Source organism: Vidua macroura, chromosome 24, assembly GCF_024509145.1.
Source record: "Vidua macroura isolate BioBank_ID:100142 chromosome 24, ASM2450914v1, whole genome shotgun sequence".
Classification (NCBI taxonomy): Eukaryota; Metazoa; Chordata; class Aves; order Passeriformes; family Viduidae; genus Vidua; species Vidua macroura.
In genome coordinates this window covers 4,697,049-4,724,717 of record NC_071594.1, presented here as the reverse complement: position 1 = coordinate 4,724,717, position 27,669 = coordinate 4,697,049, and the positions used below count along the sequence as shown (strand labels likewise).

At 51.3% G+C, this 27,669-nt stretch overlaps 1 protein-coding gene across 14 annotated transcripts in view; it reads left to right on the top strand.

The window, feature by feature from the left end:
• Window positions 1-686: 686 nt before the first annotated feature.
• NFASC (neurofascin) overlaps window positions 687-27,669 on the top strand; it is a 78,120-nt gene continuing 51,137 nt past the window's right edge. For 2 of the 14 annotated variants that reach the window (XM_053998087.1, XM_053998095.1), the window contains exons 1-7: window positions 19,803-19,964; window positions 20,444-20,461; window positions 21,334-21,439; window positions 21,592-21,788; window positions 22,554-22,676; window positions 23,662-23,832; window positions 27,009-27,059. In XM_053998087.1, coding sequence (XP_053854062.1) covers window positions 19,871-19,964; window positions 20,444-20,461; window positions 21,334-21,439; window positions 21,592-21,788; window positions 22,554-22,676; window positions 23,662-23,832; window positions 27,009-27,059 — 760 coding nt within the window. In that variant the 5' untranslated portion in view covers window positions 19,803-19,870. Of the gene's footprint in view, window positions 756-19,772; window positions 19,965-20,443; window positions 20,462-21,333; window positions 21,440-21,591; window positions 21,789-22,553; window positions 22,677-23,661; window positions 23,833-27,008; window positions 27,060-27,669 lie in introns of those variants that run through there. The other 12 variants (XM_053998088.1, XM_053998091.1, XM_053998092.1 and 9 more) reach the window with 10 other exon arrangements.

Here is a 27,669-nt window from a genome sequence, read left to right as displayed (position 1 = left end):
GTGCCACCGGTACCGGCAGTGTCACGGGTGCCAGCAGTGCCAGCAGTGCCAGCAGTGCCACCGGTACGGGCAGTGTCACGGGTGCCAGCAGTGCCAGCAGTGCCAGCAGTGCCACCGGTACGGGCAGTGTCACGGGTGCCAGCAGTGCCAGCAGTGCCAGCAGTGCCACCGGTACCGGCAGTGTCACGGGTGCCAGCAGCCGCTGTCGCCCCCCAGCCGAGCTGTGCCACTCGCGCTCCTCTCCAGCGGCACCGGGGGACGCTCCTCGCCCTTGGAGGGGGCACAGAGCACCCCGGGCACCCTCCGCACCCTCGGGGTGACCCAAACTCGTCCTCCCCTTGCCCAAAATTCCTATTTTTGTCCCCGGATTGCGCGCGGGGCTTTGGGAGGGGTCAGCTCTTCGGGGTGACCCAAACTCGTCCTCCCCTTGCCCAAAATCCGCGTTTCTGTCCCCGGATTGCGCCTCCAGCCTTGGCAGGGCTCAGCCCCGCGCTGAGCGCCTGCGGCTGCTCATTAAGGGCACCGCTAATGAGCTCCTCCTCCTGCTCTGCCCCCTCCCCTCCAGCCCGTGCCTTCCTCCCTCCTTTGCCTCCTCCTCCTCCTCCTCCTGCTGCCGCTGCCGGGCCGCACTCGCTCTCCGCCCGCTCGGGAGCGCGCAGTGCGGCGCGGCCGCGCCCGGGAGCGCGCAGTGCGGCGCACCGAGCCCGCACCGAGCCCGCACCGAGCCCCGGCTGCGGCCACCTCCGCTCCTCCGGGTAAGGACAAACGGGGATCGGGACGCACCGGGATGCGGGAAGCGCTCGGGGGATGCTCGGGGATGCGCACGGTGCGGGGCGGGGGGGTCCGCGCATCCTCAGCGCGGATTTGGGGTCCTAAACCTGCTCGGTGACCCCCAGAATCTCCCGGTTTTTGCTGTCAGGACCCCGGGCGGGGGGAGCTGGGGCATGTGATGGGATTTTGGTTCTTACGTCACGGCTTCGTGTCCCTGCGTGTGACAAAACCCCGCGGTGGCAGCGCGGGGGCACGGGGAGCGCAGCCCGGGTGGGGACCTTGGGGTGACAGCGCAACTTTGGGGCGCCGAGAGCTGGCGGGGAGCGGCGATTGCTCCGCGGGGGACGCGCCTCGCTCCTTCCCTGTCGCCTTCCCTCCGGAAGAACATCCCGGGCCGGAAAAAATCCACCGGGAAAACGCACCTGGCTTGGGATGCGGCGCCGGGAAGCGGCGGGCCCCGGCGGCGAGCGGTGAGTGGCGGGTGCGGGATCCGCATCCTCCCGCAGCCGCTCCCGGGGATCGATGTCCCTTCGGGAAGAGCGGGCAAAGTGCTGAATCATTGGGATCCCGGCTCCACGGGCGCTCCCGCTGCTCCATGGCCGCGAGGAGCTCGGGGATGGGGCTGAGGAGGGCGAGGAGGCCGTGAGGGAGCGCTGGGGCCTGGGGGAGAGGGATTGTTGGGATGGAGCAGGGATGGAGCAGGGATGGAGCAGGGATGGAGCAGGGATCCTCCCTTTTCCGTGGCCTCAGGTGCTCCTTGGAGGACAGGGAGCAGGGAAAACGCTCATTCCATCCCGGGGAGGCCTCAGGGGACGGCACCCAGAGGAGGTTTGGGTGGGAAAACGGAGGTTTCGTCCAAAAAATCCCATCCCTGCTAAAACTGGGCATGGCCGGTGCGTCTTGCTCGGGTGGGTTTGTGCTTTCCCCTTTGGAATGCTGCCTGTGGGCTCCTTCCTCAAGGTCAGCTCCTTGGGATGGCTCAGGAGCACTCCCCAAAGTCACCCCGGGCTGTTCCCGGCTGGGTCCCGGCGGAGGGGCAGTGCTGAGGGCCGGGAGGATTCGGGAATTGCGGGAAAAGCTGGAATTTTGACATGCCCAGCAGAGGCCCGGCTGCTTTAAGATGGATCCTGTGGCGCTGTGGTGTTTCCGGGATGCTCCTGGCAGCTGCCGAGGACAAAAGCAAGAATCCTATGACTTTTCCAGGAATGCTGACTCCTTTCTTTCCTGGAAAACCTCCCCCTCTTTGGCAGACACCGAGGGGCTGCTTTGTTCCAAAAAACTTTGCTTTCTGTCCCGAAAGAAAACTCAAATTTGTCATTTCCTACTCAATTCCTATTTTTAATTTTGCCGTTTCCCAGTTCCAGGCTGGGCCTTTGCTGCTTTTCCCTTTTTTTTTTTTTTTTTTTTTTTTTTTTTTGTGTGTGGTAGTAACGTGAATCCAACATAAATAATGCATGGAAAAGCGCTGGGCTGGCAGGGAGAAGTTGTTTGGTTGGAAAAGTGACTTTGTTTACAGGAGCTGGGACCTGGGCCTGGTTTTGTGTTAATTCTGGGCTTAACAAAGCTCTGTCCTCATCCTCATCCCAAGGGATTTGGTTTAAACCCAGCCCAATCCAATCGTCCCTTCTCCCAGCAGATGATTCAATGGGGAATATCCCCAGTTTTCCAAATTAATTAATAAGGATTTGTTTTCCTCTCATTCTCTCAAGATTTTTTGGGGAAATAAAATCCCCCAAAATCTTCTGGGAAAACTCCACCACAAAGGATCCCAAAAAATGGGGCAAAAAAAAAGTTGAATAATAATGGGAAAAATGTGGATTTTTTCCCCCATGTTTTTGCTCCTGGCAGGTGGTTGGGATACTCCGAGTAGGATACTCATGGGATACTCCTGGGTGTAGAGGGGTTGTACCCTCCAGTCTCAGGGATGAGCAGGGAAGGGGTTGGGATCAGGTGTGAACCACCAAGTGAGTCTGGATCAGAATGGGAATGGGAAGCTGGGAATTCCATCCAAGGAAACCTTTGGAGATTCCCAAGAATGTGAGGAAAGGGATGGGGCATCAGGAAAAGGGAATTTTTTGTTGGGAAAAGGGGGAATAAATGGATTTAAGGAAGTTTCACTTCCCAGTGGAGCTGTTCTTAATCCCAATGCTCCATCCCAGCTGGGGTGACCTTGGGAAAAGGAAATATCCGTAGGGATCGTGGCCCTGGATCGGATCCTCCCTCTGTTCCCATCACCTGCTCTGCCCTGCTGAGAAAAACGGGGAAGTTCTGGGGTTCTCCAAGGAAATATTCCCTGGAGAAAGATGAGTTTTATCCAGAAATACAGAAATTTGCAGAAATGGAGAAGTTCTGGGGTTCTCCAAGGAAGCATTCCCTGGATAAAAATGAGTTTTATCCAGAAATGCAGAAATTCACAGGAATGGAGAAATTCTGGGGTGTTCCAAGGAAATATTCCCTGGATAAAGACCAGTGGAGCTCACCTGGGCAGGTGGAGCTTGGAAAGGGAACACAAAGCTTTGGAAATTGTTGCTTCCATCTGGAGCTTTGGAATTTTTCAGCTCCATCCCGCCCTTGCTCAGGGAAGGAGGAGTCTCCAAGGGAAAAGTTCGGGATTTGTTTGAGGAATCTGGGAAGATGGAACAGCCCCATTCCCAGGACGTTCCTGAGGCTCTGATTTTATCTGGGAGCGCTTGGCAGGAATTTCTGGATTTGTTTTCCATGTGGGGGTGGATTTTCTGTGGGGTTGTAATTTACTCGTCTGGGCAGCACCAGCCTTGCAAATCCCAGCAGAAATTCATTCCCAGGGAGAAAAACCTGGATGTCCAGGCAAAATTCCTTCATTTCTTTGCTTTCTGGAATTCCCTGTTTCCCACACTTTTTAGGTGGAACAAAAGCAGCTGAACTGGGAGGATTCAAACCCAGTGAGAAAAATCCGATTTTCAGATAAAAAGTATCAGGTTTTATTTGAATTTAAACAGCAAAACCTGTGAGGAGACTCCTAAAAAAACAAGGGAAAAGGTTCTGGCAGTTCCCTTTACTCCTCTGGTTTCATTTGCCCTTCCCAAAATATTCCTAAAACCTGCCAGGATCCATTCAGGAGTTGGATTCCTTTACAATTTTGTCAGATCTTGTCAGGGAGGTCTGGATTTCTTTCTGCCCCGGAGGGAATTCCTTTCCAACCTCATTTTCCTCATTTTCCGTGTTGTTGGATGAGTTCTGCTCCATCTTTTCCATTTCTCCCCCCTCTTCCCAAAGCCCCTTGGTTCCTTTCCAGGCTGTCCGGGATAATTATTGCGCAATTCCAGCGATTGCGGCTCGGAATGAACTTGCTGGAAGTTTAAATGTTCTGTAATCCCCGTCCCCCTCCCTTTCCCTTTTTTCCTTTAATCCCAAGCTGAAAGAAACAGGGCTGGGTTATTACGGATTAAAAAAGAGGAGGATTTATCCCTCGGCTTATCGGGATCACCATTCCCACTTAATGAGATCGGAGGACAAGGATTATCCACGGAAAAAAAACAGGGATGAGTTCAGGTGGACAGAAATTCCTGACAACGCCTCCTTATGTTCCTTTGGATCTCATCCTGGAATTTTGAGACCCGGTCCTGTTTTCCTCAGGGATGCAACTGGGAGGGAGCATCCAAAGGGCACAGGAGAGAGGGAATAGTGGAGATTTTCCCTTGAAAGGAGAATTTGGGATTTTTTTTTTCCTTGCATTCCTCTGCCTGCAAACCTTAAGCAAGAGGCTGGCACATTCCCAGTTCGCTGGAGGAGCATCCAAAGGGGAGAGGGAGCTTTGCGCAATCCAGGCTTGGGAAGAGCTGATGAATCCCTGTCCTGGATTCTGGGATGCTCCTTTCCCACCTCTGGAAGCAAACCTGGAACCCCACAGGGAGTGGGAAAACAGGAGCACAACCCCGGGGTTGGTGCAAGGTGAAGCCGGAGGTTCATCGGAATTCCTGGCAGGTTTTCTGCCGCTTTCCGCCTCCTTGGCAGTGGAATTTTGCTCCTTTTCCCAGGGACAGTCGGAATCTGATCTCGTGGCTCTGTCAGCCTGAATCCCAAATTCCTCCTGAAATTTCCTGGCATGGATAGGCCAGGCTGGCAGCTCCAGTGGGAGCTGGGAGCGCTGGAAGGTTCTCCTTGGATCTGTGGAAAACGCACCAAAACTCCCTTTTTCTCTCTGAATTATTCCCTTTTCCTGCTTCTCCCAAAGATCCCCGAGTTCAAAGAGCTGCAGAATCATGGAATAATTTGGGTTGGAAAATTAAAGCTCATCTCATTCCACGGGCAGGGACAACTTCCCCATCCCAGGTTGCTCCAAGCTGGCCTTGGACGCTTCCAGGGATGGGGCAGCCACAGATTCTCGGGAAAACCTGGGAATGCCGAGACCGGGAACGTCCGTGAGTAGGAAAATCCTCTTGGATCCGGCCGCTCTCCAGGGTGCTGAAGCCCCTCCTGGGGATTTGGGAACTCCACGTTATTCCCTGAGTTCCCATCTCCCTGTTCCCACTGGAATCCGGGATAAAAAGGGAAAACAGGGATACATGGGAACAACAGAACGCAGGGAATGTGGGAATTCCCCTTTTCCCACCCCCAGCGCGGTTTTCAAGCTGGAGTTTGGATGCCGCGCGGTCTCCACGATTTAGGACAGATTTTAAACCCCACCTGGGTAAAGCCTGGCTCAGCTGGGCTGAGCTTAGGGCTGATCCTGCTCCGGATGGTGGTGACCTGAGGTAATTCCAGCTGGAATTGTTTGGGGATCTGGCTTCCTCTGGGATTTTTGGGAGCAGGGAACAAAATCCACTCCCTCTTCGTGTGGCTTTGGGGATTTTTCTTCTCCTGGACAAAGCTCCACTGCCCATCCTTGTAGGAGTAGATTTATTGGATATTCCCAGCAGTTTTTATTGGATATTCAGAGCGCTTTTTTTTTGTTGTTCTCAGCAGTTTTTATTGGATATTCCCAGCAGTTTTTGATGGATATTCAGAGCAGATTTTGGTGGATATTCAGAGCAATTTTTTTTGGATATTCCCAGCAGTTTTATAGATATTCCCAACAGTTTTTGGTGGATATTCCCTGCAGTTTTTGTTGAATATTCAGAGCAAGTTTTATTGGATATTCCCAGTGGTTTTATTAGATATTCCCAACAGTTTTTGGTGGAAATTCAGAGCACGTTTTGTTGGATATTCAGAGTGGGTTTCTTGGATATTCCCAGCAGGTTTTTCTTTGCATACCTGTCAGGTTTTATTTGATATTCCCAGCAGTTTTTATAGGATATTCCCCCAACCTGTGGGCAGGGAAAGAATTCCAGCCTTCCCTTTTTTCCCAGGTGAAGATCAGCCATTCCCGCGGGCTCTTCCCAGTCCCGCGGGCTCTTCCCTTGGGTTTTCTTTGCCCTTCCCAAAGTATTCCCTTGGATTTTAAACCCGCCAGGATCCATCCAGGGGTTGGATTCCCTCAAAATCTTTCTCAAATCTTGTCAGGGAGGTCTGGATCCCTTCCTGCCCCAGAGGGAATTCCTTTCCAACCTCATTTCCCTCATTTTTGGATGAGTTCTGCTCCATCTTCTCCATTTTTCATTTTCATTTTTCATTTTTCATTTTCAGTTTTCATTTTCATTTTTCATTTTCATTTTCATTTTCATTTTCATTTTCATTTTCATTTTCATTTTCATTTTTCCAACCTCATTTCCCTCATTTTTCGATGAGTTCTGCTCCATCTTCTCCATTTTCCATTTTCCATTTTCCATTTTCCATTTTTCCAACCTCATTTCCCTCATTGTTGGATGAGTTCTGCTCCATCTTTTCCATTTTTTTCCCCCCTCTTCCCGAAGCCTTGGCTATCCAGGGTGGTGACACCACCAGCCACTCTGGATTTGCAGACACAGCCCCATTTGTGGGGCCGGGATCGCTCCCGATCCCGCTCCGTGCGGGATAAAGGCCCCTCTGTGAGCCGGCCGGGCGCCGATGGAGTGCGGGGCCCAGGAGAAGCTCCCGTCCCTGCTGTCACCTCGGTGGTGTCACATTCCTGAAATCTGGCTTTGACATTCCCAGCAGACCCCGCCACAAAGGCTCCTTGTTGGGATCTCCTTTGGGATGGGGTTGAGGCAATCCCAGCTGGGAGCGGGAGGAGGGGAGGGACAGGACGGGGCTTTGTGCCACCCGCACGTGCCAGGACACTCGGGGAGCTCCTCTGGTGACACTTCCGACAGGCTGAGGATGGTGGGAATGGTCAGCCTGGAGAAGGGAATGTTGTGTGGGGAAACTGGGATTTGGTTGTGTGGGGAAACTGGGATTTGGTTTGTGTGGGGAAACTGGGATTTGGTTTGTGTGGGGATATCAGAATTTGGTTGTGTGGGAAAATTGGGATTTGGTTGTGTGGGGATATCAGGATTTGGTTTGTGTGGAGACCTCGGGATCTGATTTGTGTGGAGACCTTGGGATTTGGTTTGTATGGAAACCTCAGGATTTGATTTGTGTGAAAACCTCAGGATTTGATTTATGTGAAAACCTCAGGATTTGATTTATGTGGAAACCTCGGGATTTAATTTGTGTGAAAACCTCGGGATTTAATTTGTGTGAAAACCTTGGGATTTAATTTGTGTGAAAACCTCAGGATTTAATTTGTGTGGAAACCTTGGAATTTAATTTGTTTGGAAAACTCAGGATTTGATTGGTGTGGAGACCTCGGGATTTGATTGGGGTGGAGAACTCTGGATGTGAAGGGATTACAAGGAATGAAAAGGGAATCTGCAGCAGGAATTGGGGTGGTGGGACAAGGGGATGGGTTCAGGGAGATTTGGGTGGGATATTGGGAAGAATTTTTCCCTGTGAGGGTGGGGAGGCCCTGGGATGGAATTCCTAGAGAATCCATGGCTGCCCCATCCCTGGAAGTGGAAACCTCGGGATTTGATTTGTGTGGGAGCCTCGGGATTTGATTTGTGTGGAAACCTCAGGATTTGATTTGTGTGGAAACCTCGGGATCTGAAGGAGTTACAAGGAAGGAAAAGGGAATCTGCGGCAGGAATTGGGATGACAAGACAAAGGGATGGGTTCAGGCTGAAAAAGGGGAAAATTGGGTGGGATATTGGGAAGAATTCTTCCCTGTGAGGGTGGGGAGGCCCTGGGATGGAATTCCCAGAAAATCCATGGGTGGCCCATCCTCAGAAGTGTCCCAGGCCAGGTTGGAGCCACCTGGGATAATGGAAGGTGTCCCTGTGGTGGCACTGGGGGACCTTAATCTCCCTCCAAACCCAAACATTCCGTGATTCCACGATTCCACCTCAAATCCACTCAACAAATTGATAATCCCATTTCCGTCTTCCCCTGTATCTGGAAAATTTCAATTCTAACAGAAAATAACTTAAACCCAAACTTCCTGTCCAAACTCAGTGCTCCCCCTTAATTCCCAGAAAAACTGGGATTTGGCCAAATTCATCCAGGTATTTTTTTTACACCCCACACCAGAACCACACATTTTAGAGGGCGGATTTTTCCCGAACGTCCTTCAAAACCTGATTCTGCACGTCCCAGGCTGCCATTTCCTGCTGACAGCTCCGGGATCCAGCTGCCAGCGCTCCCCAGGGATTTTATTCCTGGCCATCCCAGCAGCTGGGACCAGCCTGGGGATTTTTGGTTGACCTCGTCTGAATCATGCTGGCCCCGGCGACAGCTGCGAGGCTGAGCTGGCCCCGGCCCAGGACAGCAGGCTGCCCCCGAATGTTTGATTCCAGGGATTCTGGCTTCTTTGTCTCCCTTTTCCAGCCTTTTCAGACAGGCCTGGGGCTGGGAATGATTCCTGGGAGTGGCACGGCTGAGCTGAAGGGGGGGTTGGGGGGGGGAATTTGGGGTTTTCTAAGTGTTCCTGGCAGGATTTTGACCCGAATCCCAAATTTGGGATGGAGGTGGGAATGGACACTTCCTGGGAATTCCCATCCGTGGGTGGTTCTCAGAATTCCTCTTCCAAAACAGAGCAAGGTGAAAAACAGGGATATCCAGGGATGAAACCCCCCAGGAACCAAAACAAAACCCTCTTTCCCAAGGGAACAGCAGTTCCTGCCCTATTGTCTGGTGGAAAGGGGGCTGGAATGGCTGGGATTGATCCCGAACAGCTGCTGGGATGTGGGAGGGCAGATGGCTCAATTATATTCGGAATGGGATGGGCAGTGTGGGGTTTGGGAGGCTTTGGGATCCTTTTCCCTGGAAACCTGAGCTGGGAGAGGCTGCTGAGGGGATTTGGGAGGTTTTGGGATCTCCTTTTCACTAAAGGAGGGGTTTTGGGAGATTTTGGGATCCTCTTCCCTGTAAACTTGAGCCAGGAGAGGATGTGGGAGATTTTGGGATCCATTTCCCACTAAATCTGAGTCAGGAGAAGCCATGGAGGGGCTTTGGGAGGTTTTAGGATCCTTTTTCCATTAAACCAGAGCTGGGAAAAGCTGTGGAGGGGCTTTGGGAAGCTTTGGGATCCCTCTCCCACCATGGGAGGGGCTTTGGGAATTTTAGGATCTTATTTCCACCAAGCTGAGCTGGGAGAGGCTTTGGAGGGGCCGTTCCCAGGAGATTCCCAGCTCTGACCCCGTGCAGGGGGTTGTGCCAATTCGGGATGTGCCAATTGGGGATTTGGGATGTGCCAATCCCAAATTGTGCCACCTCGGAGCGCTCCGTGCCACCCTCCTGCTATTTCTGCTCCCGATCTGTGCCGCAGCCAGAGCTGTCCTTGGGATCGGGCTCCAGAGGCCATAAAAACCCCCAGGATTTGGGATTTGAGCTGCTCAGGGATAATTTTAACCCCGTGCTCCGCTGGAGGAGAGGGAAGAGCAGGAATGGTGCCTTGGAGTGGAGCTGAGTGTGGAATTCATCCGGCTCTTCCAGCCACACCCTTCAAATCTCATCCCAAAACCTCATCTCAGGGGATTTTTGGGAGAAAAGGACCCAAAGGGTTCCCCTGGGAGGCAGGAGAGGGGTGTGGGATGTGGTTTTAAGCAGGGAAAGATGAAATGGGAATGTGGGAATAGCTGGGAATGCTGGAGGAAGAGGAGTGCAAGGTGCACTGAAGTGATAATTGGGATTTCTGAAGTGTTAATTGAGATTTCTGGAGGGTTTTTGGGATTCAGCGTCAAGTAATCATCAGGAAGATTCTTCCCTTTATCCCCCTTTATTCTTCCTTTTATTCCACCCTGTTCTTCCCTTTATTCCCCCCTAGGAGAAATTTCTGGGGACATCTCCAGGGTCAGGAGAAATTTCTGGGGACATCTCCACTCTCCAGAATTGGGGAAAGTCCCGGGGGTGTCTCCAGAATCCTGGAGACATCTCCCCCCTCCAGGATCAGTAGGAATTCCTGCAGGGATCTCCAGGGTCAGGGGAAATTCCTGGGAACATCTCTGCTCCCCAGGGAAGATCCTGGGGACACCACCAGGAGATGTCCCATGGCCACCGCAGCTCCAGCCCCACAGAGCCAGAGGCAAACCCAGGAAATCAGGAAGCTGAGGCTTCTCCAGGTGGGATTTCCTGGCTCTGGGCACTGGGAAATCCCAAAAATCCTTGTGGAGCACCAGGCCAGAACTGGCAGAGTGACCTGGGCGGGTCTGGGAAGTGCCACCATGGCCAGCCTTGGGAATGCTGCTGTTCCCTCCTCCTCCTCTCCCTCGGAAATCACGGAATGGCCACAACGCCCAGGGTGGGAGCAGATCCTCTCCAACATCCCATTTTTCCTTTGATATCCCAATGGAACATCCCAGGAGCTGCTTTAGGGAATAAAATTAAAACCTGCTCGACCCCGCTCAGATCTTGTCTCCCTTTCATGTTCCAAGAGGCTGGAGCGGCTTTTAATTCCAGCAAATCCAGGGAATACCAGGAGAAGGAACAAATCCATCGGCAGGGATGGGGTTTGATGGCTTCAAATCCTGAGTTTTGCTCCTCTCGCTGCCCCATCCTTATCCCCCCCAGCCCCATTCCAATTTTCCAGCTGTTGGAAATCTCTCTGCTGTGCACGGTGGGCATCGCCCAATCCCAGAAAATCCGGGATCAGCCAGCCTGGAATTATCCTGGCGGCTCCCGAGGGTTTAATGAGACTCAAAGTGGAACTGAAAAGGGTTTGTGGTGGGGGAGGGAGGATTTGGGGGGAGCTGGGATGGGATCCAGGGAAGCGCCAAAACCTTGGGAGCAGCTCCTGGAAGCTCCAAGTTCTCAGAATCGCCCTAAAGCGGGAATTTTGGTGGTGGAGATAAGAACATTCCCCTTGGAGGATGCTCATTCCATACTGGGATGCAGGAGCTGGAAAACCGGGAATGTTGCTGTGTTCGCTCCCAAATGTCAGGGTTTGGATACACCCAAGTCGGGAAAAAGGTGAATCCTTGGAAAGCAGGAAAATGGGAATTCTTGCCCCAAAAGGTGACCCCAGGGCTCGGAGCCGGCACCGGGGCACCTCCTCCTCCCTGCCTTCCCTACTCCCAACCGTTTAATCAGGAAAATGGGAATTGCATATTAATGAGATGCTAATGAAGCCGTGGATGGGATCCGGCGATTCCTCGTTTAAAGCTACAAAGCGGAGCTTTGTTTTTAAGGCGGGTTTATCGCTGCTGGGCCCGCCTGATTAGTCCTGATCTCCCGCTGCCCTTCCTTGGGAAATTCCTGCTTTTATTCCCTGCGAAGTCTCTCCCAAAGTTCCTGCACCACCCTCCAGGGAAATCCCGGACAATTATCCCAACAAAGATTCCTCTCCCCAGTTCCTCCTTCCCCCATCTATTCCCGGATTTCTGCTGGAGCCGGGATACACAGCCAGGCCTCGTATGGATTTTTATTTTATTTTCAGTGAAATTCCCCCTTTTCCCTGGCTGGGGTTGGCTCTTTCCCAGCTGAAAAATCCCAGGATGAGCGATGAGGGTGCGGGAAGTTGGGAAATTCGGATCCCTGTGATCCACTCCCTAATTCCTCTGGAATTTTCTCGCTGTGAAACGGAGCTGCCGTCGTCGCAGAGGCGAAAAAAACCAAACAATTCCAAGCTGGAATATCGGTGGGAGAGTCAGAAATTCCTGGCTGGGAACTCTCAGTGGTGGGGATGTCTCTGCTCTGCTTTTCCACAGGGTCGGGAACAAAAGGAAGCTGCATCTGGGAACAGAACGCTGTCACCCGCCGGGGACACGGGGACAGGCCCAGGCTGGCACTCGGGCACGGGGAGGGCACAGAGTGGGCAGTGTCCGCTGCCACGGCCCCATTGTTCCCGCGGGAAAAGGGGGAAAAGCGCGAAGGACGGAGAAAGTCGGAATTACGGATCAGGGCTCCGGAGCCTCGGCGCTTCTCCGGCGTGGAGGGGTTGGGACAAGCCAGGGGAGGGATTTTTTGGGATGTGGGGGGCTCAGGGTGTCCTCAGGATGTGGGAAATTTTAGGGGGAAACAGGGATTTTTTGGGATGTGAGGAGCTCAGAGTGTCCTGAGGATGTGGGAAATTTTAGGGGGAAACAGGGATTTTTTGGGATGTGAGGAGCTCAGGGTGTCCTCAGGATGTGGGAAATTTTAGGGGGAAACAGGGATTTTTTGGGATGTGGGGAACTCGGGGTGTCCTTCCTGGGATGTGGAAAACCTTTGGGGGAGACGGGATTTTTTGGGATGTGGAGAACTCAGGGTGTTCTCAGGATGTGGAGAATCTTGGAGGGAAATGAGGATTTTTTGGCATGTGAGGGTCTCAGGGTGTCCTTTCCAGGATGTGGAAAATCTTAGGGAAAACAGGGATTTTTTAGAATGTGTGGAGCTCAGGGCATCCTTCCTGGAATGTGGAAAATCTTAGAGGGAAATGGGGATTTTTTGGCATGTGAGGGGCTCAGGATGTTCTCAGGATGTGGGAAATTTTAGGGGGAAATGGGGATTTTTTTGGGATGTGGGGAGTTCAGGGCGTGCTTTTTAGGATGTGGAAAATCCTTGAGTTTGGGATAGAGAGAGGGAGAAGCTCAGCTTGAACTTCGGAGGGGAAAAAATGGGAAAGGGAGGTGCCTCCCTACCCTTGGAATAACCTGTGAGGAGGTGAAGATTTCCTGTCAGTCCTTGGATTTGAGATATTTTTTTTGGGATAAAGAGAGGGAAAACCTCAACCTGAACTTTGGAGGGGAAAACTGTGCCTGATGTAGGAGAGGGAAAGGGAAGAGGCTCCTCATCCTTGGAGTAACCTGTGAGGAGGTGGAGATTTCCTGTCAGTCCTTGGATTTGAGACATTTTTTTTTGGGATAAAGAGAGGGAAAGCCTCAACCTGAGCTCTGGAGAGGGAAAACTGTGCCGGACATGGGAGAGGGAAAGGGAGGAGGAGGAGGAGGTGGAATAAATCAAATCCTTGGAGATGGTGGGATCGGCCCTGCTGTGGGATGGGGTCATTCCGGAGCAGTGGGAAGCACAACGGGAGAAGGTTTGGAGCTCCCTGCAGCCCTCAGGAATTTGGAGCCAAGTGGGATTTTTGGATTCACTGCTGGTGTGGGATGGGGGTAATTCCAGAGCAGTCGGGATTCCCCTCCAAGGGCAGGGATGGAGCAGTGGGAAGCACAGGCGGGAGGTTTGGGAATTCAGAGCAGAATTCCCTCAGGAACCCGGGAATGGGGCAATTCCAGGGCTGTTTAAAGCCAGGCTTTGCCTGCTCCGCTTTCCCAAACTCCCCTCCTGCTCAGATGCTCTGACTCCAGAAGCTCTGGAAAACCTGAGGAGCGGGAAAGGGGCTGGGAGCAGGGCTGGGATCACCAAGGATTCCTCCAGGAAGATTTTCCTCCTAATTAAGCTCAACAGCAACAACAAAAAAGGAATTTTTCCCTTTTTAATAATAAATCAGGAGCGTTTTCCCGATGGGAATGCCGAGGAAGGGCCTTTTCCCGGCTTCCAGAGGGTCTGCTCCGAGCTCTCCCTCATTCCTCATGAATAATTTTCCAGATTCCTCCCCTTTCCTGCATGGATTGGTGTTGCCATGGCCACCAGCAAGGGATACAATCCTCAGGGATGCGGGAGAGCAGGAGGAAAAGGGTTGGGAAAATGGGAAAATCCCAAAAAGCGGCCTGGCATCCGCAGGGATGCTCCAGATCATTCCGCTCCAAGTTTTTTTGTGGGATTCCCTGACATCTCAAAGGGGTTTTGTGCCTGGATTTTGTGGGATTCATCCCTCCCATATGGAAATTCCAGTTTTTCCATGCTCTGAGCACTTATTCCATTTAGACATTGGAAAAAGGGAGAGAAATCCTTCCCAAAGCCACGTGAGGGAGATCCCAAATTTTCCACATCACCTCAGCCAAGGTAGGACATGCTCCATATTCCCACGTTATCCTGGGAAAGGCAGGAAAAACTTGGAATGTTTTTTTTTGGGGACAGATTTTGCCCAGATCCTGTGCCTGAGCTGTGCCAGAGGTGGGATCCTTCCTCCTCCTGAATTTTTCATGGAAAACCTTCTCGGTATTTTACCAAAGTTGGATTCCAGCTCCAATTCCGACGTGCAGAATTCAAGGAATTTGCTGATCCAGCCCTCAATCCCAATCCCTGCTCTTTGTTTCCCTCAGCTCAGGGGTTTTAATGGATTTTCACGCTTTTTCCATTGAATATTCCCAGCAGGAAACTGGTGGATCAGAGATGAGGTGGGAGGAGTTAAATATTGAAATTTCCCTTTCCTTTGTTTTTTCCCTCAACTTTAAACTCCGCGATTTTCCTGCGGATTTTCTCTCCTGCTTCCAGTGTCAGCAAGGGGAGATTTGTATTTCCAAGGATTTGCAGGACACGGATTCCACCTTTTCCAGAGATTTTTAGAAAGTTTTGGCGGATAAAAATCCTCACTTCATTCATCCCTGGATCAATCCATCCTTCGACCTTTTCCAAGGAAACCCTAAATTCCAACCCGGCCTTTTAATTCCCCAAAATCCCTTTTATTTTTATGGAATTTTTAACCACGGCATCCCTGGGCTCCCTCCTGAGCTGGGTTTGTGCCAACTTCATTATCCCTGAGCCAAAAGCTTCTCCCAGTTAATTTATTCCCATTCCGGAGGCAGCTCCGGCGGCAGATGGAGAGGTGGTGACACCAGGATTTGATGACTGAGTGACAAAGGGTGACAATTCCGTGGAGAGCGACGGGAAAAGTTGTGAGAAATGCCAGGGAATGGTGAGAAAAAGCAGGGAATGGTGGGAAATAGCAGGGAAGGGTGTTGCCCCCCCTCATTCCCAGCTCCGGGGAATGAACAAATTTGGAATTTCATCGCATTCCCGTGGAAAATGTCCTCGAGGGCTGTCACAATTCCTGGGAAAAGAAGTGGGAATGGGATCACCAAACCCTGCCAGGAATGATGGGACACATCTGGAGCATCAACTTTGGGTCACCAGCTGGGTTTTTTGGGAATGAACTTCATGGAAATGTCCAAGGCCAGGTCGGTTCTTGCTGGGATCAGTCAGTTCCCACTGGGATCAGTCGGTTCCCGTTGGGATCAGTCGGTTCCCACTGGGATCAGTCAGTTCCTGTTGGGATCAGTCGGCTCCCACTGGGAATCCCGCTGGGACCACTCAGTTCCCACTGGGATCAGTTGGCTCCCACTGGGATCAGTTGATTCCTGATGGGATCAATCAGTTCCCACTGGGATCAGTCAATTCCACTGGGAATCCTACTGGGATCAGTTGGCTTCCACTGGGATCATTCTGTTCTCACTGGGATCAGTTGGTTCCTGCTGGGATCACTCAGTTCCCACTCGGATCAGTTGGTTCCCACTGGGATAAATCTGTTCCCACTGGCATCAGTCAATTCCCACTGGGAATCCCGCTGGGATCAGTCAGTTCTCGCTGGGATCACTTGGTTCCCGCTGGGATCACTCGGTTCCCACTGGGATCACTCCATTCCCATTGGGATCAGCCGTGCCTGATGCCCTTGGCAGGAGGGAGAGCCGGGTCTGGGATCCAAGGATGGGATCAGGATCTGCTGTTCCTGTGTCCGAGGGTTCCTCTCGCACAGGAGAGGAATCCCAAGTGTCCCAACTTCCCCAGGCGGATTTTCCCGTGGGAACAGACGCCCCTGGCACGGACAAGCTGTGAGTTGTGTCCAGCAGGGAAGGGAATTCCAGCCAAACCCTCTCCCAGCTCGGTGTGATCGGAGAAACGCGGAGTTTTCCTCTCTCTGAGTGTTGCACCCATCATTTTATTCACAAAATCATGGAACATCCCAAGTGGGAAGGGACCCCTGGGGACCCCAAAAATCCCACAGCTCATCCAAACATTCCCATCCTTGGAGAGGCTCGGGCTGTTCCAAGCCCGGGTCCAGAATCCGGCAGCAGGAGCGGAGGTGGGAGCTGAGAAAGCTTTTCCAGAGGCTCCGGATCCATCCCAGGGCTGTTTTCCCACCTAATTAACCCTTGGCTGATCCCAGGGCCAGATGCCACCAGGGAGGGGTGGCCTGGGGACACTCCGGGGACAGGCACGGCCCGTGTCCCCCCGTGCCACCAGCTCCGTGGGTTTTCTGGGAGCAGCGTGGGATGGATGGCCCTGGAAAGGAGGTGACAATGGCACAGTGTCACCTCCACCTGTCCTGAGCTGCCAGGGGGGCTGGGATGGGATTTGCCGGGATGGGATTTGCCGGGATGGGATTTGCTGGGATGGGATTTGCTGCTCCCTTGGGAAGGGGACAAGGGGACTGGAGTGTCCCTGAGTCACCACCCCACAGACTCTTTGGGATTTTCTGCTGGGATTCCTGGAAAAATGGTGCTGGAGCAGCCCCAGTGCCCCCCAGTGAGGGGACACAGGGAGGGTCCTGGGTGGCACCAAACTTTTCCCTTTCCCACCTCAATTTTCCCTTTCCAATCCCTGTTTTTCCCTTCACTTCCTTTCCATGTTCCTCCCAAACCAATCTCATCCTAATTCAGCCACCGTGTGTTTTTTTGGTTTTTTTCCAATTAAAAATTCCAATATCAGCAGGGCTGTGAATGATTTTCCCTCCAAAATTCCAAGGAAAAAACAGGAATTTCCCAATATCCCATCTAATTCTTCCCAGTGGAAGCCATTCCCTGTGTCCTGTCCTTCCATCCCTTATCCCAAATCCTGGAGCCCCTTTAGGCCCTGAGCTCTCCCTGGATCCTTCCCTTCTCCAGCTGAACATTCCCAGCTCTCCCAGCCTGGCTCCAAAGTGGGAAATCCACCCATGGGTGCTTTTTAAATCCATGATTCCCCTTATGCCAACTGTAGTGGTTTTGGTTTGTTAATATAAGAATTTTTAAAAAAATTTTTGAGGTTTTTTAACTAATGTGTTGATGAGTGTGATGGGTTTTAGTGTTGGTTAATTGCTAATTTATTTACTTTCGGTTGTGAGATAGGAAGATGGGATTAGGAGAAAGGTAAAGTAAGTTTAAAAATTTTAAAATATGAAGAAAATATGTAGCAAGAATTAAAACAAATCTTTTAGAACACATTACAACTTCTTATTTCCTATCGATAATGTAAAAAAACCACAACTTAAAATTTTTAGTCAGTTTATTACCCTTAAAATAGCAATTTTTTAGTTTACTTAAGGAGGGAAATATTTTTTGTTAATGTTATGGAGATGTTTCTACAAGAAGAAAAACCAGTTTTTTGTGGTTTTTATTTTTTTTATGAATCATAGCTTGGGCAAACTCGTAACTGTGAAGTTTTTCTTATTTTTTACAAGCTTTTTCACAGCTTGTTTGTGCGTTATGTTGACTTACGGGGTATTGTTCCAAAGATGAGTTGTTTAAAGGTAAAAGTTTTTATTATTTATTCCTAAAACCACCACGCCAACCCAAGGGGATTTTCTGCTGGTGGCAAAGCTGCTCCGTGCTCCTCAATCAGATTTAATGAAGCAATGAACGGAGCTGCTGGAATGTTCCCCAGGAACAGCAATTCCCAAAGTTTTACTGTTCCTCCTGCAGCCATAAATCGGGAAAAATCGGGATAAACTGGGATAAAAATCCAGCTGCTGCTGGGAGCATCCCGCTGGTCCTAACGAGCTGATTCAATCCAATCCAATCCCTCGCTGTTTAATTTTGTTGAATTCCAAGCCCAGATTCCCTTTGCTTCCCATTTCCTGCTCTGGAGCTGGGGTTGTTTTCCAGGAGCGGGGGTGTAGGGAAGGGATTTTGCCCCTGGTTATCCCAAAAAAATCTCATTTTAAAGAATGGGGATAAATGAATTCCAGCCCGTCCTCAGAGTGGTTTGTGCACCCAGTGGATCCCAGGGGACCAGGGCACGCTCCAGGTGCTGCTGTTTGTAGGGATTTTGGGAATTCTGACAACGAGATGACTTTGGGGGCAGATCCCCTGCAGAGGGATCCGTGTCCTGGCTGGTGCCAGAGTGGGATTTCCTTGGGAATTTCTGCAGGAAGAGGAGCTGTTCCTATGGGTTGTTATTTCAGATCCTGGGGGGAGAAAAGAGAGAATTCCATGGAATTCTGAGGAGCAGAGCGGGGCTCAGCCTGGTCCTGCTGGTGAGGGACCAACCCCAACCTTCCCCTTCCCCTCTCCGTGCCTCCCTTTGGGATGCGGGGACGAGGCTGACGGATTTCTCCTGCTTCTTGGGCTGGCGTCAGATCCTTTCTATGCAGGAAAAAAGCTGGAAAAATGCTGATTTTCAGGAAAAGCTTCTCCCCTGCCGTTCCGCCGACTCCAGCACCCCCAGCTCGGAATGTCCCTGATCCCTGTGGCAGCTCCAGCCTCTCTGTGCCGGGAGAATTCCCCGTTCCCGGCGGGAGCAGCCAGGACAATGCGGGGCTGTGTTCTCCAGGAGCCACCTACACGTGCAGGAATTGTTCCCAGGGATTGTTCCCGCTGCCCACATCTGCTCCGGACAAAGGGGCCCTGGAGGAGCCTGGAGGAGCCTGGAGGAGCCTGGCATTTTCCAGGGCATGAATTCCCTGTGTGCTTTTCCTTGCTCCCGGCCAGCATGATCCGATGGATCGTCCCTGGATCATCCAGCTGGGGCATTCCCGCAGGATTCTGCCCCTGGGATCAGGCCAGAGATTCCGTGCTGCTTTTACAGCTCAGGAATTGTCTGGAATTTCATTTCTTCCTGATATTCCTGGATTTTTGCAGCCCCACTGCAGTGGGGTCTACAGGGATTTGTAGGAGAAGCTGCCCTTGGATCCCTGGAAGTGTCCAATGCCAGGTTGGAACAACCTGGGAGAGGGGAAGGTGTCCCTGCACTTGGAATGAGCTTTAAATTCCCTTCCCAACCCAAACCATTCCAGGATTCTGTGATTTCCCATCAGAGCTTGGGCTCAGCCCTTTCATATTCTCATATTTACAAATAACCCCCAGGAATCTGTGCCAGGAACTTCCTGCTTCTCTCTCAGCCATTCCCCACCCCCAAATCCAAGGAAAACAAAAGATTCCTCACTTTTCAGCCCCAAACTGTTCCTACTTGGACCCCTTTTAGCCCCCACTGCCTCCCTCCCCTAAAATATCCCTGTTTGAAATGGATTTAAAGCTTTTCGTTGTCCTTTTGGCATCTGCATTTGTTGTCTGGGTGGAAAATGTGATCCTGGGAGCGTGGATGGGATCTGGCAGCAGCGAGGGGAACATCTGGATCCTGTTTGGAGACCAGTGGGGAAAAATCCCAATCCTAGAATTCCACTGGATCAGTGCCAGGATTTTTGGGACAAAAATCCAGACCCCTGAGCTCATCCCGATGCCCTGAGGGATCAGATATTCCTCAGTATTTTTTTTGATGCATAAAATACAATTATTATGAATTTTTTCAGCAGCAAATCCACATTTTTTATTCCATCCCACGGGCTCCATTTGGATCCCACTGCTCCCAGGAATTTTCTCTTGGTCCCTGGGCGCTGACTCCAGGACTGGAGCCCAAACAACCCCATAAATCCTTCCAGCAGGACAATCCTGGGCTCAGCAGAGCTGTTCCCACGTGTTCTCCAAATGCTGGCCACCATTCCTGGCCCCATTCCCACCATTTTTTTAGGTGGAAACGCCGTGTTCCCGAAGTTTCCAAAGGGAAAACGCCAGGATTGGCTCAGTGATGTGACTCTGGGGTTGTTTTTTTCCCAGCTGAGGATCCCTCTGCACGTGCCACCACCCCAGGGGACACCCCAAAGTCACCCCAAGGGACATCCCGAGGTCCTGAGGCCACCCAGGGAAGCTCCAAGATGATCCCAAGGAGAGCCCAGGTCACCTGCGCCGGAATTGCCTTCGCCCTCTGCCTCCAGCACCTCGTCAGCGCCATCGAGGTCCCCCTGGACTGTAAGTTTGGGATTTATCCTCTCCAGTTCCTTCCCAAAAATTCCTCGCTGGGATGGGGAGGAGGTGGGACGAAGGTGGGAACATCCCAGCTGAGTTTTCTCCTCCACAGTTGGATTGTTCTCCTCCGCATTTGGATTGTTCTCCTCCACAGTTGGGTTTTCTCTTCCAAATCTGGATTTTTCTCCTCCACATTTGGGTTTTCTCCTCCAAACTTGGATTTTCTCCTTGACAATTGAAATTTATCCTTCACTTTTGGATTTTTCTCCTCCACATTTGGGGTTTCTCCTCCAAATTTGGGCTTTTCTCCTCCACACTTGGGTTTTCTCCTCCACGTTTGGAAGGAAAAGGGTTTTTCGTGTAGGGTTTCCAAGGCCTGCAACAACTGGATTTGTTTCCTGGCTGTGCTGGGAACAGGGCTGGAACAGGTCGAATTAACCTCCTGTCTTTTTCCCTCTATGCTTTCCCTTTGGGAATAACAGCAAATATCCAGAGTGAATGTAAGTGTTCCCTTCCCCCCGGGTGGCCGTGTCCTTGTCCCCAAAACTGCATGAGGGGTTCCTGAGCAGGGCCTGGTGGTGGCGGTGGTGGCACAAGGGGGACGTGGCCCCTTCTGAGCCACTTTTCCCTCACGTTCAGTTTGGGAGAGGTGTGGAAAAGCTGGAGCAACTTGGGAAGAGCTCCCAGCTCTCTGTGCTGGCCCCGGAGCGGGCGCCGGGCTGTGTTTGCCGTGGAAAAGTTGTTCCTGCAGGGTTTGGGTTTGGAGAAGGGCAGGAATCCTCCCCTGGCACCTGTGCCAAGCTCAGCCCCACATCCTGACGAGTTGGGAGCATCCCTGGATCTCAGAGGATGAAGAAACAGCCTTGGATCTTCACCCCAAGAGATGGGATCTGCACTTTGGAGATCAGGGCTGGGTCCCATCCCATCCATGGGGTTCCTGTGTCCGTTTTTCCATCGCTGCCCTCCTAAATTCCAGGTCTGAGCTCCTTTGGGCTCATCCTTGGGGGGTTGGAATCTTTTCCTTGCACCAGGAATTTCTCAGGATCCCTGACCCAGCCCCTTCTGAGCTGCAGATCCAGGATGAATTCCCACTGGATTCACCCTGTGGGAACAGGAGGTTGGAACTGGGACATTCCCGAAGGAGACCAAGATACAGAGAGGGAATTGAGGATTTTTGGTACCTAAAGGGAGTCCAGACACTGTGATGCTCCGAGAGGCGATGAATTCAGGGAATTCACAGGAATTTCCTCAGGATTCAACCTCCAAATCACACACCCAGCCGGGGGAAGGAGCTGAGATCCCAACAGGAATTGCTGCGGGACGGCACTGAGGGATCTGCCCCGGTTCCTCACGGATTTCCCATTCCCCGCAGTGCCGCAGCCCCCCACGATCACCAAGCAATCCATCAAGGATTACATCGTGGATCCCAGGGATAACATCTTCATCGAATGCGAAGCCAAAGGCAACCCCGTTCCCACGTGAGTGCATTCCCAACGCCCATCCCGCTGTCCCTCGGCGCTCCGGAGCCTCTCCCACTGTCCCTCCCCAGCCCATCCCACTGCTGGCACGGCACAGGTAAGGACCTCCCCGGAGACACGGTTCCAAACCCAGCTTTTCCTTGCCATTCCAGCTTTTCCTGGACGCGGAACGGGAAGTTCTTCAACGTGGCCAAGGATCCCAAGGTGTCCATGAGGAGGAGATCGGGGACTTTGGTCATCGACTTCCACAGCGGGGGCCGGCCCGACGACTACGAGGGCGAGTACCAGTGCTTTGCCAGGAACGACTACGGGACGGCCCTTTCCAGCAAAATCCACCTCCAGGTTTCCAGTGAGTGATTCCCAGGAAGCAGAGCAGGGCCACGGGAGGTTTGGTGGGGGGAATATCCAGCGCTCAAATGGCTCCAGGTGTGTCCAGATGTGCCCAGGAGACAGGGAAGGAATGAGGCTGTGGCTGGGAATTGCTCGGGGTGGAAGGGTTGGATTTGAGGATATGAATTTAAGGGTGTGGATTTCAGGGATGGATTTGATGGATAAAGTTAAAGGATGTGGATTTCAGGGATGGACTTGAGGGTGTGGAGCTGAGGTTATGAATTTAAGGGTAAGGATTTCAGGGATGGATTGGAGTATGGATTGTGGACATGGATTTAAGGGGATGGAATTGAGGATATGAATTTAAGGGTGTGGATTTCAGGGATGGGCTTGAGGGTGTGGAATTGAGGGCATGGAACTGAGGATATGAATTTAAGGGTGAGGATTTCAGGGATGGATTTGATGGATGAATTTAAAGGGATGGATTTCAGGGTATGGATTTGAATATGGAATTGAGGACATGGATTTAAGGTGATGGAATCGAGGACATTAATTTAAGGATGTGGATTTCAGGGATGGATTTGGGGGATGAATTTAGGGGTGTGGATTTGAGGGTAAGGATTTGGGGTATGTATTTCAGGGCGTGGATTTCAGGGGGATGAATTCCAGGGAGTTTTGAACACACCCAGATGAATTTTGCACTGAAACCAGGCCGGATCCAGCGGGAATCACTCCGCAGGAATCCTTCCCTCCATTCCTCACTTTCCTTTGCTTCCCACGGCAGAGTCTCCGCTGTGGCCCAAGGAAAAGGTGGATGTGATCGAGGTGGACGAGGGGGCCCCGCTGAGCCTGCAGTGCAATCCCCCGCCCGGCCTCCCCGAGCCCGTCATCTTCTGGATGAGCAGCTGTGAGTTGGGAGCGCCTTTCCCACCGGGAATTCTTGGAATGGCAGCTCCATCACCTGTAGGGTTTAAAATAACCATGGGTGGGGTTGTTGCTGCTAGTTTGGCGTTGGTTCTGTCAGCCTGGGATTGGTCTTGTTGGTTTAAGGTTGGTCCTGATAGTTTAGGGTTGTTTCTGCTAGTTTAGGGTCATTTCTATTCATTTAGGGTAATTTCTATTCGTTTAGGATCATTTCTATTCGTTTAGGGTCATTTCTATTCGTTTAGGGCACTTTCTGCTACTTTAGGGCTGGTCCTGATAGTTTAGGGTAATTTCTGCTTGATTAGGGTTGTTTCTGCTAGTTTAGGATCGTGGCTGCTAGCTCAGGGTAATTGCTGGTAGTTTAGGGTAATTACCACTAATTTAGGGCACTTTCTGCTAGTTTAGGGTAGTTTTAATAGTTTAGGGTGGCTACTGATAGTTTAGGGGTTTTTTTCTGCTAACTTAGGACACTTTCTGCTAGCTTAGGGTCGTGGCTGCTAGCTTAGGGTAATTTCTGGTAGTTTAGGGTAATTACCACTAATTTAGGGCACTTTCTGCTAGTTTAGGGTAGTTTTAATAGTTTAGGGTCGTTACTGGTAGTTAACGGGTTTTTTCTGCTAACTTAGGACACTTTCTGCTAGCTTAGGATCGTGGCTGCTAGCTTAGGGTAATTTCTGGTAGTTTAGGGTAATTACTGCTAATAAAGGGCACTTTCTGCTCATTTAGGGTCGTTACTGGTAATTTAGGGGTCTTTTTCTGCCAGCTTAGGACACTTTCTGCTAGTTTAGGGTCATAACCACTAATTTGGGGCACTTCCTGCTAATTTAGGACGGCTTCTGTTAGCTTAGGGCCCTTCCTCCTGCTTCAGGCTCACCACCCCTGCTCCGCGCCTCGCGCGCCCCATCCCTCCGCCATTCCCGTTCTCCGTGAATCCCGCGTGGCCCTGAATTCCCGCCGCTCTCCCGCAGCCATGGAGCCGATCCCGCAGGACAAGCGCGTGTCCCAGGGCCACAACGGGGACCTTTACTTCTCCAACGTGCTGGCGCAGGACGCGCTGACCGACTACAGCTGCAACGCCCGCTTCCACTTCACCCACACCATCCAGCAGAAGAACCCCTACACCCTCAAGGTCAAAACCAGTAAGTGGCTCACTGGGGGACCAGTTTGGGCTCCATCCCAAAGGGTTTTCCGGCCAGGAATCCAGCAAGGGAAGAGTGGCTCCCGTGGTTTGGTTGGGGTAAAGTGGGGTTTGGGTGGTTTTGGCGAGGGAGCTTCCTGGTTTTAGGGTTCCAGAGGTGGTTTGGTGTAGGAATTGCCAATTCCGTGTGTTTGGAGTAAAACTGGGAGGGTTTCACAGATGGGGCATTCCCACTGTCTCCAGGGAAATGCAGGAATTGCCAATTCCTTGCATTTGGGATAAAATAGGGAATGTTTCGACAGAGATGTGGCATTCCCACTGTCTCCAGGGAAATGGGAATCACCAAATCCTGATGTTGGGATAAAACAGGGAGTGTTTCAGCACAATTAGGGCATTCCCACCATCCCCAGGGAAATACAGGAATCACCAATTCCATGGGTTCAGGGTAAACTGGAGAGTGTTTCACAAATGGGGCATTCCCACCATCTCCAGGGAAATGCAGGAATCACCAATTCCATGTGTTTGGGATAAATTGCAGAGTTTTGACATGTCTGGAGCATTCCGAATGTCTCCAGGGAAATGTGAAATATCCAGAGGTGATTTGGGGCAGGAATCACCAATTCCATGGGATGAGCTGGAGAGCATTTTCATATCATCAGGGAAATTCATCTCCAGGGAAGTGTAAAATATCCAGAGGTAACTTGGAGCAGGAATCTCCAATTCCACATCTTTGGGATAAAACTGGGGGTGTTTCCACATTCCCACCAGGTTCAGGGAAATGTGAAACATCCAGGGATCATTCCCTGCTCTGGGAAGGTGGAGCTGGCCGTGGTGGGGATTGGATGTGGAAAAACGAGTGTGGAATATGGCTGTGGATATTCCTGGGCCTCCTTTGCTTTGGGAAGTGCCTCCAGGAGGGTGGGAGCCTCTGGAATCTGGTGGGACACTCGGGATGGGCATCCCCAGGTGTCCCCACCGAGCACCGATGAGGGGACACCAGAAATTCTCTCCGGAGCCTTTCCGTTGGCTCCGGGCCCTTCCAGGGCATGTTTTCCTCTGGGAATGGGAATTCCTGAAGGAAAAGGAAATCCCGGTGCCTCTGTAAGAGGGAATGGCGCCAATTTGAGGGACACGAGGACCCTGACCTGCCACAGGGGCTCGAGGGGACAAAATCCTCCATGGACATCAACCACCAGTGGGCAGGAGCTCCCACCCATTCCCAGCATCCCCAGGAAGATCCGACTGGGAGGTGCTGGCGGTTTTTTGGGAAGCACCAGGCGCTCCTGAATGCTGGTGGGAGGAATTTAATTTGATTTCCCGGCAGCTTGAATGAACAGGAATGTGATGAGAGGGACCTGGAAGTGATGAGTTTTCCACCTCGGTGTAGCAGCTCCTCCTCGGTGCAAAGCTGGAGTAGGGAATCAGGGATTTAAATCATTCCAAAAAGGTCTTTCTTTTCCAGTGCTGGGAACGTGGGCAGCTCGTTCATTCCGGATATAATTTGTAAATTCCAGATATTATTTGTGAATTCCGAATATTTATCTGTTTGCAGAGCTGGGAAAAGAAAATCCCAGTGTTTATTTTTGCGAAAAATCCTGGCAAACAAAGATCTGTGGGGTTTGGAGCCTCCAAGGGCTCCACGCTGATGATTTATCCAGCTCTGGAAGTGACCTGGATGAAATCCCAGTGGATTTTCACGGATTTGAGCTCCCCTCAGGTGTCCCTACTTCCCTTCACTCCCAGACATTGGAAAATCAAATCCTCCTCTTCCAGTTTTCCTTGGGAAAAAGCTGCTGTAGGATCAGAGGCAAATTCCACCCCAGGAGCCTCCCAGATTCCTTTAAAAATTTGGGAACTGAGGCAAAAAAACCCAAAAATTCTTTATCCATAAAGTGTTGGAAGAGGATGAGGTCGGATTTGTCCCAAGCTCTTGGATCATCTCAGCCTTAATCCCTGAGTTCGGCTCCTTCAAAAAGTCTTCCCCAGCTCCTGAAAAATCATGGAATGGGATGTAGGAGGAAAATGGGAAGGTTCCAGGGAGGGATCACTTTAAAGGGATTTTACAGAGGTTGTGCTCTTAAAAAAAAAATTATTATTATTATTATTATTATTATTATTATTATTATTATTATTATTATTCAGCAGATTGTGTTCTTAAAACATAATAATAATGATAAATTATTATTATTATTATTATTATTATTATTATTATTACTATTTCATCTCCTCCATTCCTTCCTACATCATTGTCCAGCTGCGCCCATCCCATGGGAAAAAGCAGCTGGAATACGGAATTTTTGTAGTCAACAAACAGAGAAAAAAAAACCCATTTCCCCCCTCCAAATTGCTTTGATTTTTGGGTTTTCCCAAAGATTCCAAAGAGAAAAAACATTCCAAGGAAATATTTGTTCTAGAATTTCCACACTTTTAGCTCTTCCCACCCCTTGGAGAGGGAAATCAGCCCCTTTTCCTGCTCTTCCTCCTGTGTTGTCCTGGAAGGTTTCGTGTTCCAAGTGCTTTTGGATCCCTGCTCCCGCCTGTCCTGTCCTTGCTGATTTCTGGGAATTCTCGTGTTCCCCGCCCTGTCCTGTCCTTGCTGATTTCTGGGAATTCTCGTGTTCCCCGCCCTGTCCTGTCCTTGCTGTTTTTTTGGGAATTCCCCATGTTGCCATCCTTACTATTTTTTGGGAATTCCCTGTGTCCCCCACCCTGGCTGTTTTTTTGGGAATTCCACATGTCCCCTGTCCTTGCTGGTTCTTGGGATGTCCCCATGTCCCCCACCCTGTCCTATCCTTGGTATTTTTTTTGGGAATTTCCCGTGTCCCCTGACCTGGCTGGTTTTTGGGAATTCCTGTGTCCCCCCATCCTGGCTGCTTTTTGGGATGTCCCTGTGTCCTCTATCATGGCTGTTTTTTGGGAATCCCCATGTCTCCCACACTGTCTGTTTTTTGGGATGTCCCTCACCCTGGCTGTTTTTTGGGAATTCCCGTGTACCCCATCCTGTCTGTTTTTTGGGATGTCCCCCACCCTGGCTGTTTTTTGGGAATTCCCGTGTCCCCATCCTGTCTGTTTTTTGGGATGTCCCCCACCCTGGCTGTTTTTTGGGAATTCCCGTGTCCCCTTCCCACGCTGTCCCCGCCTCCCCGGCGCTGCTCACGGTGTTTTGTTCAATTGCAGAGAAGTCCCATAACGAAACGTCTTTAGGAAATTCCCCCGCCATGTACCGCGGTGAGTCCACGCTGGCTTTGGGAGTCCCGGCTTAACCCAGTCCCGCCTAACCCCACTGACCCCATTCCCCGCCTGTGTCCCTTTTGCTGTCGCCATGTCCCCATCGTGGCCTCAGCTTTGCCAGAATTTATCGGCATGAGTCCATCCAAGCGACCACAAAACCCCACAAGGTTCCCCATTTCTGTTGAGCGGGGTTGAAGCGAGTTAAGCCCAGCTCGGGAGGTTTGGGGTTTACAGGGTCTGCCCCACGTGGCTGAGCTGAGTTTGGTCCCTCCTGAGCAAAGCTCAGGCTTTCAACATCAGATCCTCATCCCTCTTTTCTGTGTCTCCAGAAGAATATTTCCAGCGGGAGAATTTCTGGAATTTCCATCTGAACTCAGGCAGGGATAAAAAGAGGGAAGAAAAAGAGGAATATTTGGGTTTTCCTGAAATCTGGGTGATTCCAGTGCAGAGAGGTTGGACATGAGCTGGATGCCTCCACAGGCTCCTGCCCTTTGTTGGGACAGGAAATTCCCTCTGGATTCTGTGCCTGTTGGGAGGATCCCATCCCAAAATCCTAAATCTGGGCAGGGAATTCCCTCTGGATTCTGTAGCTGTTGGGAGGATCCCA